The 12,954-nt window shown below is 50.8% G+C and overlaps 1 protein-coding gene across 8 annotated transcripts in view; it reads right to left on the reverse strand.

Moving 5' to 3' along the window:
- kif6 (kinesin family member 6) overlaps positions 1–12,954 on the reverse strand; it is a 60,997-nt gene that overhangs the window by 33,753 nt on the left and 14,290 nt on the right. For all 8 annotated transcript variants that reach the window (XR_011982623.1, XM_023793636.2, XM_023793582.2 and 5 more), the window contains 6 exons: positions 11,702–11,908; positions 11,460–11,603; positions 10,956–11,042; positions 5,872–5,975; positions 2,311–2,416; positions 89–224 (listed from right to left, as the gene is read on the reverse strand). Coding sequence is in view for 7 of the 8 variants with exons in the window: in XM_023793636.2 (XP_023649404.1) it covers positions 89–224; positions 2,311–2,416; positions 5,872–5,975; positions 10,956–11,042; positions 11,460–11,603; positions 11,702–11,908 (784 nt within the window). In the remaining variant the exon portion in view is untranslated. The remainder of the gene's footprint in view (positions 1–88; positions 225–2,310; positions 2,417–5,871; positions 5,976–10,955; positions 11,043–11,459; positions 11,604–11,701; positions 11,909–12,954) is intronic.

The raw sequence follows: 12,954 nt of genomic DNA on the forward strand, positions 1-12,954 counted from the left end.
GGAACGTCCTTATTGTAATGATCAATCCCTATATCCATAAATCCATGGAGAAGGTGCTGGTAGCACATCCAAGGCTGATGAAGGATACTGATCTCGTTGTCTCGCTGCTGGAGCATGTCCTTCAGCTTCTTCAGCTCCCCTGGGGCGGGGCTGTCCTCCGCTGTCCCCACGGAGGGAGGACGGCAATGTCCAGCTGCCCCAGCCTGACCCGACCGAACCATCGCCTGTGGAAAAAGGCCAAGGTTACATTAATATAACAGCCTCCTCCTCCTTCTTAAATCCATCCCTGAGCCACGACCTCAGAGTGACTAATCAAAACCAAAGGAATAACAAGAAATCCTATGGGGTGAATACAGTCAGATGGGGAAGCGGTCCTTCGAGGAATGGATCACAGCAGATCCATAATGCAGGACAGTGGGTCAAAGGTGGAGATCAGGAGAGGAGTCAGCGCGTCATAGAGGCTGCTGCCCGTAGTCCAGTAGGCCACCTGCCTGCTACTCGAAAGCTAAAACCCTGAAGAGGCACGTCCACAGCTTTGGCGGGCTGCTTCGCATCTCCCTGCCAGTGCTGGGGGCACAGTGTTGCAGCCCCTTTACTGGAATACAGATGATGAAGAAATCAGCGCCTACTTCCAGAAACGAGCATGTTCTGATGGGCTATAATGGAGGAATTGGGAGCTGATGGTGTGCTGCTTTTAGACTCACTGCAGTATTTCGCCAAAATGCATCATGATGTGCAACATATTCCTCAGCGTTTTGGTTAACCCTGGCAGTGGCATGTTCCAGGCCTGCTTTAAGCAGCTCTAAATTTAGCCTCCTGCACTCTCTTCCTATACATACATAGGCACTCGCACAGATAGAGGGCTGATCTATCACAGAACCCTGTGCTGCTCTCGTTACAGTAATGCCATGGGCTCCTGGGCATTTCTTGCAGGGTGGAGATCAGATATGCATGGCCTCGCCCCTCCTCCCCACCGAGGGGTGAGGCCATTGCTAGGAATGCGAGTGACAACCCCGAAGCTTGGGGGGGGGGTGCCACAGGCCACAGCAATCTAGCTTTGAAATTAGTGTCACACCCACCATAAAGTCCACAGCAGGTAGTGAGAAGACCCCAAACACAGCATGATGAGAGCAAGACAGGTTGAGTGAGAGAACTGAAGAGAAAAGGAATGGAAACACACGCATGAAGCTCACATTGCAACCCGGGACCGGAAGAAACAGCTGGACCTGACAATCTATGCAATTCACACACAGGCATGGCATAATGCTCTGAATACAGCCAAAGATATCTCGCCAGTGTGGGGAAGCAATAAAAAAAAGCCAATAGAATGTTGGGTTATATCTCTAGGTGTGTGGCGTTTAAGTCAAGGGAGGTGATGTCACATTTATATAATTCCTTGGTAAGACCCCACCTAGAATATTGTGTGCAGGTTTGGTCACCATACCTTAAGGAGGACATTGCTGCCTTAGAAAAGGTGCAACGGAGGGCTACGAGAATGATTCCTGGTCTTAGAGGAATGTCTTATGAGGAGAGGTTAGCTGAGCTGAATCTGTTCAGCCTTGAGCAAAGGAGACTAAGGGGGGATATGATTCAGGTCTATAAGATTCTAACGGGTCTGGATACTGTTCAGCCAAATGGCTATTTCAATATTAGTTTAAATACTAGAACTCGTGGCCATAAGTGGAAATTAGCGGGAGAACATTTTAAAACAAATTTGAGGAAGCACTTCTTTACACAGCGTGTAGTTAGAGTATGGAATAGTCTTCCTGCTAGTGTAGCGGAAGCTAAAACCCTGGGTTCCTTTAAATCAGAGCTAGATAAGATTTTAACAACTCTGAGCTATTAGTTAAGCTCTCCCGAATGGCCTCCTCTCGTTTGTAAATTTCTTATGTTCTTATGTTCAAAGGAGGGGGTCAGGATGAAGCAGCTGGCAGCCACAACTCAGCACACAGCCCAACCTTCCCATCCCAACCTTCCCATCCCAACCTTCCCATCCCAACCTTCCCAGCCCAACCTTCCCATCCCACTGACGCCTTCCCTAGGAAGCTCCATCGATGCTTTTACATCCGCACATTAACAGGTGTGAAACCCCAAACCAGAGTGATCCCTACAGAGGCATTTCTGATTCTCAAAAGCCTTGTTCCATGATAAAATTTCATACTTTTCTTGAAGGTGGCCAGTAGGGGTCGGCGTGAGGCTATTTAACCCACTCCCAGTGGTCAGAATGTAGACTGACCTCAATGAACTAACTGTAAAGTCTCAAGAGGCAGGCTGTCTGTACCTGAGCACCAGGGACGCTGAGAACCTCACCTTGAGCAAGGAAAAGCAGTAGTGGATCTTCCGCATGTCTGGCCCCAGATCCAGGGTGATGTCAGGGTCAGGGTCGTCCAGGAAGGCCTTGACCTGGCCCTCCATCCTGGAGAGGGGACATACACTGCTGACTGGGGACGCAAACAAACGTGCATTATTTATGCTGCAGACACGGGTAACCATAAACCACATCCCGGAACGTATACACACGCAAACGGCAGCGTAATGGGGTGAAACCGTCACACACAAACAACATGGAGACGCAGACAGGCATGCCACACACATGCACTTAGCAAACGGGCCGTGAAAACACAACGCAAACAACGGAGACACGTATGCCGCGTGGCTGATTCGGGTAATGGTACACCGTGACGGCGAGAGGCCAAACCTAGGAGGTGTTTAACATCACAGAGCCAAAGAAAAACTATTTACTCGAAGCATGTGACTGATTCGCAGCCGAGACCTTGGATGGGCTGTGAACCAACAGGCCAGAAGCCCGGGCCTCTGCTTCCACGGCCTGGCGACCCTGCTGAGTTATGGGAGGTGAAAACGCACGAGGATCAAACACCGCTTGCTTTTTGGCTCTGGCTCGGCCGGCGGGGAGACTGCTCCCCTCGCACAAAGAATAAATTCAAATGAGCTCTTTACACTTTATTTCTTTCAGAGTGGGGGTATGGGGCATTTTCCCCCCTCACAAAGCTCCAAATGCTACTTTAATTTCCAGTACTTGAACATAACGTATAACATGTTGTCACGTTCCAATGCGGGCAGGAGCTTAAATCACAGACTCTCCTGACAGCAGAGATCGCCTCTAAGGGATGTTCCTGGAGGTAAATTTCTCCACAGAAAATGAACAGGGGAGAGGGATGTACGCCAGCCATTTTCACTTCAAAGGAAATGGGTGTGAAAATGAGGACATGAATGAGAAAATGGGGTGGCACGGTGGTGCAGTGGTTCGCACTGTTGCCTAGCACCGTGGGGACCTGGGCTCAAGTGTCCGCCAAGGTTCTATGTGTGTGGAGTTTACATGTTCTCCCCCTGTTGTTGTGGAGTTTCCTCCAGGTACTCCCGTTTCCCCCCACAGTTCAAAAAATGCTGAGGCTAATTTCAGTTGCTAAATTGCCCATGTGTGAGTGAGTGGTGTCTGAGTGAACGGTGTGTGAGTGAATGGTGTGTGAGTGGTGTGTGAGTGGATGGTGTGTGAGTGGATGGTGTGTGAGTGGATGGTGTGTGAGTGAGTGGATGGTGTGTGAGTGAGTGGATGGTGTGTGAGTGAGTGGTGTGTGAGTGAGTGGTGTGTGAGTGAATGGTGTGTGAGTGGATGGTGTGTGAGTGAGTGGATGGTGTGTGAGTGAGTGGTGTGTGAGTGGATGGTGTGTGAGTGAATGGTGTGTGAGTGAGTGGTGTGTGAGTGAGTGGTGTGTGAGTGAATGGTGTGTGAGTGGATGGTGTGTGAGTGAGTGGTGTGTGAGTGAGTGGTGTGTGAGTGAGTGGTGTGTGAGTGAGTGGTGTGTGAGTGAATGGTGTGTGAGTGAGTGGTGTGTGAGTGAATGGTGTGTGAGTGGATGGTGTGTGAGTGAGTGGTGTGTGAGTGAGTGGTGTGTGAGTGAGTGGTGTGTGAGTGAGTGGTGTGTGAGTGAATGGTGTGTGAGTGGATGGTGTGTGAGTGAGTGGTGTGTGAGTGAGTGGTGTGTGAGTGAGTGGTGTGTGAGTGAGTGGTGTGTGAGTGAATGGTGTGTGAGTGAGTGGTGTGTGAGTGAGTGGTGTGTGGGTGGTGTGTGAGTGAATGGTGTGTGAGTGAGTGGTGTGTGAGTGAGTGGTGTGTGAGTGGTGTGTGAGTGGATGGTGTGTGAGTGAATGGTGAGTGAGTGAGTGGTGTGTGAGTGGATGATGTGTGAGTGAGTGGTGAGTGAGTGAGTGGTGTGTGAGTGGATGGTGAGTGAGTGAATGGTGAGTGAGTGAGTGGTGTGTGAGTGAGTGGTGTGTGAGTGAGTGGTGTGTGAGTGTGTGGTGTGTGAGTGAGTGGTGTGTGAGTGAGTGGTGTGTGAGTGGTGTGTGAGTGTGTGGTGTGTGAGTGAGTGGTGTGTGAGTGGATGGTGTGTGAGTGAGTGGTGTGTGAGTGAGTGGTGTGTGAGTGAGTGGTGTGTGAGTGAGTGGTGTGTGAGTGAGTGGTGTGTGAGTGAGTGGATGGTGTGTGAGTGGATGGTGTGTGAGTGAGCCCTGGGATAGGTTGGGGCCCCGTCCTGAGTTGTTCCCCACTTTGTGCCTATAGGCTCTGGACCCCTTGTGACCCTAGATGGGACAAGTGGCTACAGAAAATGGACGGATGACTAAATAAGCAGTGCAGCAGCTTCCCTGAGAGTCCCCAGTTGGGGACAGAAAAAAATGGACTGGAAAAATGGGCAAAAATAATGAAGTGGCAGCGAATGTGGGGGTTAACAATAATGTTTTCGGCGCTCTAGCAGGATGAGCTAGCTTGCTACCCCCACCCCCCCCCCCAGCCTGGCACGTGAACTGAGGTCCTGGGGGGGTGAGGCACACTGATGGAGAATCAAGGCACAACGTCCAGCCTGAGACAGGCTCCCCGCAGACCGATCGCCAGGAGAAGCACCGATTTATGGCCAAGGCTGCAGGACCGCTTCTGAGGGGCAACACCTCCGGCATGCCATGTTTCCGCTACCCGTGCTGATCATGTGACCTGAGACCTTTGAACCATCAGCAAGTCAGCACCAATTCCTGGGACCGGCCTCACCAGGCATCATTCGCGATTTGGTAACACTTGGGGCACTAATATAGTATTATGCCATTATGTATGTATTAATTTACCACAAATTCTTTCTTACACACTGATCTCATGTTAATTCATCATTAAAGGAGCGTGATGCTTGTTTTATCAAACAGTTACTATATAACTGCCCACTCAGGTGTTACCTGGCATTATAGCTTTTGTTTCACAGGTCTGGTATCCTGCTCCGCACGAGCCAAGGCCGAACCGAGTGATGCCAGTATCAGTACCGGTGTGGTGGGTCCATCGTCACGGGCAGCAGGGTGACTGTGGGGTAGGCAGTGAACAGGCTGGGGCCGGTTGGGGCCATGGGGCCTGGGGGCTAGCTCAGCACTTCAGAGTGCTGTCCCGAAATGACTGCCTGGGAGAGCCCGCTGCTGAGATCATGACAAACACAGAGCTTCCGTCCTGACGCCAGAATCGCTCCGCAGTGTTTCTGAACTTGCATACCGCTGCTCTTTTTTTTTTGGAATGGCAAAAGCACGGTTTTGCAAAAAAAATAATAATAATCTTTTTTTATCATTAGAATTGCAAAAGCATACAGCATAAACAAATAAAAGGGAGACATTTGTTAGAAAACCACGACGAGAAGTCAGAATTTATACTCCTGAAGATAAACAGGAATCGCGAGGAATGTGGATTATATTAGATCATAATAAACTGGCTTTACATGCACAGTTAAAGATCCCTTTGAACGCGATGGTCACATGCAATCTATCTGTTACTTGCAGAGACTGACATTACTCCACATCCCTGCGGTTGCTTATGCTCCGTACTTCTGGATCTCGTCCTCGGCGAGCTGCTCCGCCCTCTGCTCCCCGGTCACCATAGCCAGCTCCTCCCTCAGCAGCTGGATCTCCTTCTTCAGACGCACAATCACCTGGAGGACGACAGACACCCAGACAGTGCTTCTCCGCACGTCACCAATGCGGCGCGCTAAGCTAACTCGATTTTTAAGCTTGTTGAACACCATCCAGGTGCCCCATAACGCGGGATGCCACCCTGTCCCCTTGCTGGGTGCCTCACTGTTTCATTATTATAGGATGGTGATGACAGGCTAAATTTTGCAGCAGCCCCCCCAGAGATGATAACAAAGCTTACAAAATCCTGACACAACAGAACAGAGGAGAAGAGGGACTCTTACTAAACCACAAGCACACAGACCAGGCACTCAGTTCGGGTTAATGTATCTCTGGAACTCCGACTGACTGGGACCAACTGACTTCAGAGCTGAAAAATGTTAAATATTTCTCAGGACAGAACTGTTGCAGAACCCGGTAATATAAACAACAAAAATATTTTAATACGAAACCTAAATTAACCGAAGGCATAATTTAAATATTTACAATCACATGATGTCGATTCCAAATTTCACCACAACAGGACATCGCTGTGACACGCCCGGACGTATCGGACAGAACTGCACTTCCAGGGCACGGTCACAGCACAGTCCACACCGCCACCAACTGAACCCACATGTTATCGCTACCCAGAATGCCGAGGGGCCCTTTCTGTGGCGATACGCGAGTGCATGCTCGCTTCCTCGCCCAAGAAGCTGACAGCTGCAGTTCTTCGACTGGCAGCGTGTGGACCAGCTGACATCCTTTGCAGGGTATCGCCCTGTAAAAAGCCACAGCCAAAATTAGCCAGTGCTGGTTTTTTTTCACACAAAAACACAAACTTCTATGTCAAAGTTTTGACTAAATCCAGCTGGACCGACATTCTGGCAAAAAATATAGCAAAATGAAAATATAGATTTGAAATATCTGTCGAGGATATTATCCGCCCATGACGGAATCGTGCGAAAACTCAAATTGTGGTGAGATATGTTCCAGGAGGGTCTAACCAGCTCCAGACAAGCATGAAATTACAGGAAGCCCAGCATACCACATGAGCCCAAAACTGCTATGATCAGGCAGGAAATAAAAGGGCTGTCTCCGGTCAGCACGTGTTCGGCTATGACCTGGCACTGCCATCCCTGACCACCGGTAGCGATGCTGGTATCCGCTTACCGTAAATAAAGCATTTCTCACCATGCTCCCAGACACCGGGCACTCCCCTGAAAGGCTTTCGTCAGCTGGGGCTCCCGACATTAACGCATCGTAATTATTTTCAACAGCGATTAAGGTTTCAGTGACAGACTAGGATCCCTGGTAGAGGGGAAATGCCGGACATTAATAAGACGGTAGTTTTCACTTCATCCCATCACACGCTACCACACATACAGACTGCTGAGGCATGAAGGAATGACAGAGCCACAGAAACTGTAGCATTGGCGGCTATGATAATATGATCACTTTGGCCTGCCTGCAAGAGGCAGCAGAGCACGTCAAGGAAAAGGCAGCAGGGCACGTCGCTAAGCTAAAGGCAGCGAGGCACGTCACTAAGCTATAGGCAGCGGGGAACACCGCTAAGCTAAAGGCAGTGGGATGTGTCGCTAAGCTAAAAACAGTTGGGTGCATCACCAAGCTAAAGACAGCGGGGTGTGTCGCTAAGCTAACAGCAGTGAAACACTTCACTAACAAAGACGGCGGGGCACATCGCTAAACCAGAAGCAGCAGGGCACATCACTAAGCTAAAGGCTGTGAAACACATCTCTAAGCTAAAGGCAACAGCGCACATCAATACGCTAAAGGCAGTGATGCACATCGTTAAGATAAGGGCAGCGTGGCATGTTGCTAAACTAAAGTCAGTGAGGTCACACCCGTTGCCTGCTGAGCCTAGACACCAACAGTATTGGATTGGGGGGGGGGGGGGGTTGGGGTTTATATACCACATTACATATTCGGATTTAGTAAGCCGATTTCATTAATGAATATGCCCTGAGGCATAAGCTACTGTATGCGGCATACGGGTCTGCAGCAAGACGCCTGCCACGTAAGCGCATTGCGTAATGCGTACGCAACTGGACACCGCGCCGCCTGGCTTCTGTAGCGCGGGCACGGTGCCACCCCAAGGGACGGCACGGGCGTCACCCAGACAGGGCAAGTCCCAACATGGCCGCCCGCTTCCCGCCACACGGCGGCGAAGCACGGGGGTGCGCGGGCAGATGACAGACTCGCCGTTTCTGTTTCTGATTGTGGCTCCTCGTCTTTCACCAAAGATGACATTATAAGCGGAGAGATTCTCGGGACGCCGCAGCTCAACAGAGATGGTGGGGGTGTCGCCAGGTGCCTGTGGCACACTACCATACCCCTTCCCACCCCGGATCAGAGCCCGGAGCCTCTCGTTCGGCTATACGTTTTCGCCAGCCCACAGCACCGGTGGTATCGCATGCGACCTCCAGCGCCTCCCCCAGCAGGACCAAGCCGCAGGAATGTTAATGGCCCAGCTTCAAAATGCTCCCCCGCCGACCTTGAACAGACGGCTAGTTAGTACGACAGGTATGTGCTAATGAGAGAGTCTAGCCGGGCCGGAGCCCCTCCTGAATATTCACCGGGTCTCTGGAGGAACCCGGCACGGGTTTGGCAGAGGGACACGGCGTGGGAGGCGGGAGCGGGGCCTGTCACGGCTGTCTGAGCCGCTCTCTCCGTCGTCCTCGCTCCTCTACCATGAGATTGCGTGACAGCCCTAGACGCTACAGCCCCAGCAGCGGGAGCGCTGTGACCTCACTGGCTCACAAACACCAACCAGCAAGCATGGGACAGGCATGCTGCTAACCAATCAGGACGACCGGCAGGAGAATGACCAGCATAGCGGTACGGGCCAGAGCCTCAAGTACCTCAAGAGCTGCCAGTTTAAATCTGAGGAAAAACCATAGTATAATATCCTTAAGTGGGGCAAAGTGAACTTCCAGCTACTGTATATTAACTCAACAGCTAAGAATCTATTGCCTATATACCCTGATTGGGTCTATTAGCACATATAAGAGCTATGAGTGTCGTCTGACTCAAAGCAGATGTGAGGAGCTGTGCATCTATCTGGGCAAGCATAGCCAGCCAAGTGACCGGCACGAGCCAGCGTGACATCACGCCAGCCGTTAGCGGCCTGAGTGTATCATTTCCCCATTTTCCGTGGTGGCGGCGTTCCGGTGAGCGAGTGGCATCCCACATGCCCCAGCACGGAAGACCATTCCCCAGATTCCCAGCCAGACTCCCGTTCAATTAGCCGGCGACCGCAGACTCTGGTAAAAATACGTCTCCGGGGCTCAAAAGCGGGCAGCCAAGTAATGTCAGCCACCGAGGGCTGCGGAGCGGCGGGGGAGCAGGAGAGATACCCTGAGCGGCTAATCGGCCTGGCTGGGGAGACACAGCAGACAGGACTGGAGGGCATGGGGGGATAAGGTAGGGGAGGCAGACCGCAATGCCGGCACAGGAGGCATTAGGGACCTACCGCGTCCTTGCCGCCTCACTCAGATCACACCGGCATCCACATTCTTTGTGCTGTGAGTCTCTCAGACGGTTGTGCCTTAATGGAGGCAGCGTGTGACTCAGCCAGTCAGGACATCATGCCTGTGATCGGAATGCTGCTGGTTGGCTGAGTGATTTCACTGTGGAGCCCTTAAGTAAGGCCCTGCTCTAGGGTCTCTCGGACTCTGCTTTCTTAAATGTACATTGCTTTGGATAGAGAGTGTCTGCTAAATATGTAAATGTTTTTCAGTTTTAAGACTATATTTAAATACCTTTTTTTGAGGCCCTTATCCTAAAATTCTCCAGGGACCATCGGACAAAAATTCTCAAAAATGCACATCGCTTTTGATAGAAGCATCTGCTAGATACATAAATGTAAATAAATGTAAATCAGCAGACATTATGGGCGGGTGCCATACAGGACAAACAGAAAGCCTTCCTCTTCCCTGGATATGAACAGCAGTTTTATGGAGGGGTTTCGGAACACAGGCATGCTCTCCCAAGACTTTTCCTTCCTGAAGTATCTGAGGATGGGATCAATTAGATACAAATGAGCAAAAACAAACACGGCATTTTTTCCCCATTAACGCATGTTTATCTCGGCCCGTAGTGGGGCCGCATCACTGTGGGCTGCACTGAGCTCAGAGGTGAACGCCGCGCTGGGGGCTGAGGCCGGGACCGCCGCCCAGGTCGGGTCCGCCGCGGAGGTCCAGCAGGAACCAGAACACTCCTTCTCAGAAATAATCAAGAAAGGGGGCGGTATGCTAACGGCGTGAGGCCACATGCGGCCCCCATCAGGCAGCAAGGAACGAATGAAAAATGCAGTAAGTAAACACCCCCGGCAGAATGCAAACAGCCAGGGTAAACAATATAAACACCCCCATAAATAAGAAAATACTACACTGGTACACCCACGTATGAAAAGATATGGAAAACCAAAAAAAACTGTATGATATGCTGACTGTGTATAATAAACATTATAAGCTACGTAAATCATCATGGGGTGAATCCCTTCCACTCCAAAGACACCTGGTTCAGGTTTATTGAGCGTCTTTGTCCATTTATGTACATTTTTATTTCTTTAGCAGACATTTTTATCCAGAGCGATGTACAGTATGTTTTGAGAAAGCAGGACTGGACAGTCCCTAGAGCAATTAGGGGTTAAGGCCCGGGCTCAGACGCCCAACAGTGAACTCACTCTATCGACCCTGGGATTTGAACCGACAACCTTCAGAGCACAGGCACTGCGTCCTAACCCGCTGAGGCACACACCAGCCCCAGCCTGCACCCTGCCTTATGACCTCTGCCACCTGCTGATTGCACACTGGAAACCACTGCTGTATGTATTCCCCAATAAAGACAGGGAACACAGAGAAAGGAAGTAGAGGTGGAGCTTAAAACCCTCTGAAGAGCCATCAACAAGCCATTCGAGGAAGACAACAGGCAGGAATTTCAGGACAACCACACAACGGGTTATTGTTCTGCCGCATGCTGCAGATCTGCTGACTCACCAGCGTGGGGTCCAGCTCCTCGTTCAGCTGGGCTTCGTTCTTGATGAGCGCCACCCGCTGGGCGAAGCGGCACGTGGAGATGGACTCCTGAGGAGGAATGAATGCCTGAGCAGGGCTGGCTTAGCCGTCCACGTGGTGCAGACCTGCACTGTTTACCATCCAGCTACAAGCAGGCCATGCCGTTTCAGAGTTTTATTCCCCGTTCGCAGCTTGTTTGTACGGTCTGTGTCACTATAGTAGACTTTAGCTGGGCAGGACCAGCCGTTTGAAAAGAGCAGAGAGATCTTCACGCGTGGCCACATGCATTACATTTCTATGGTGGATCTCAATGGGGGTAAGTACCCCAATAGCATGGTTGCTAAAGTGTTATCCACTTATATAGTTGGCACCATACAATTAAATGATTTCAATTCAATTCAATTCAATGGTAATGGAAGCTTTTGGGAAATATACCCAGGGATAACTGTGACAGTCAAGACTCATCGCCTGCCTCTCCTGTCTTACCTCAACATTCCTCTTGTCCACAGACACTGTGGCTATCATGGTGGTCATACAGTTGCCACCAAGGCTGTCCCTCAGGACTGACGTCATCATGGAGTTCCGGTAAGGGATGTGTGAGCGATTCTTCTCTGACAGAGCGATGATCACCTAAGGAATCAGGTATCGCACACTCTCTGTGACATCAAAGTACCATTAAAGCCCGCCTCCAGTGTTACCATGGACACAACTGCCAGAAGGTGACCCACCTGCTCTAGGTAGTGCAGTGACAGATTGATGTACTTGGCCTCGGTGAGCAGCTGGCCACCCATACCGGTCTTCGCCACGCGCTCCGAGCCGGCCAGGTCCACAAGATGCAGCTTGGAGCGGCGCAGGGTGGCCGATCCCGGCTCGCGGCTGCAAACGTGGATGGTGAAGATGCAGTGGGAGCGTGTGGACGCCTGGTTCATTGGGGTCTGCCGGGTAGCGGGGACACAAGCACCGAGTCACCAAAGTTGGACGGCACACGGGGGACTTCCGAGACTGGGCTGAGGACCGGCTCAGCTTACAGCGATGAGGCACCTGATGTTTAAAGAGGATCCAGTCCTTCACTTGAACCCACATTTCAAACATCACAACATGATGGCTGCTTTCTAGCAGGCAGTGGTGTGTGCAGTGTCAGTATCTGTCAGGGTGTATAAATCCAGCTGGGCTGCACTGCACGTCCCAGCACCTCCTCAGACAGACGCCGTGGTGTTTGACAGCAGCTCATACATCTTAGAAGTTCATGACACCATCACCTTTGTAAACGCTGCGAAATAAACCTTCAACCTCTGGCTTTTCAGGTAATTATGTAAAATAAAGATATTGAGCAAGACATGAGATATGGCATCGTAAAAATAAGATGCCAAATGCAGTCCACGCCCTGATGGACTTGGGTAGGATCGCGTGAGATTCGTTCCAATCAGGCACTGAACAGATCCACAGGATGGGAGGATAGCGGGACAAAATGGTGACTTAATACAGGCAGACAAACAGGTGCCTGTTTTATGTTATTAGATTAGCTAGACATGAGTGTTGGGGCCCAACCTCTGATGTCAGGCTGCCTGGGATGGTCCCATCTTTTCCTGGCAGGGGTGAATCAAACGTTGGACTGAGGGTTGTGCCATGAAGGATAGGGTGCTGTTACCATAGTAACACCAGGACAACCCTACCGGGTTTCTCTGGAAAAGCCACAACAGCCAGGGATGCCTCAACGGCATTTTCATTGGCCGATTTTGATTGCTGATTTTTTTAAGCCTGACCTGCCGATACTGATCCCAGCCAATTGCAACATTTCTTAGTTTCTTAGATGCCCACAGAGAACTTTTGTTCACATTGGCCATATTTAGATTGACTGGTCAACTGCCGGTCAGTGCCGATCAGGGTGGAAATCGACCATTTCCGGTCGCTGGCTGATCGATTGGTGCGTCCTTAATGGCAACCCCAACAGCAATATCTGTCGAACCTTTGGACATGGATA

Source organism: Paramormyrops kingsleyae, chromosome 14, assembly GCF_048594095.1.
Source record: "Paramormyrops kingsleyae isolate MSU_618 chromosome 14, PKINGS_0.4, whole genome shotgun sequence".
NCBI lineage: Eukaryota > Metazoa > Chordata > Actinopteri > Osteoglossiformes > Mormyridae > Paramormyrops > Paramormyrops kingsleyae.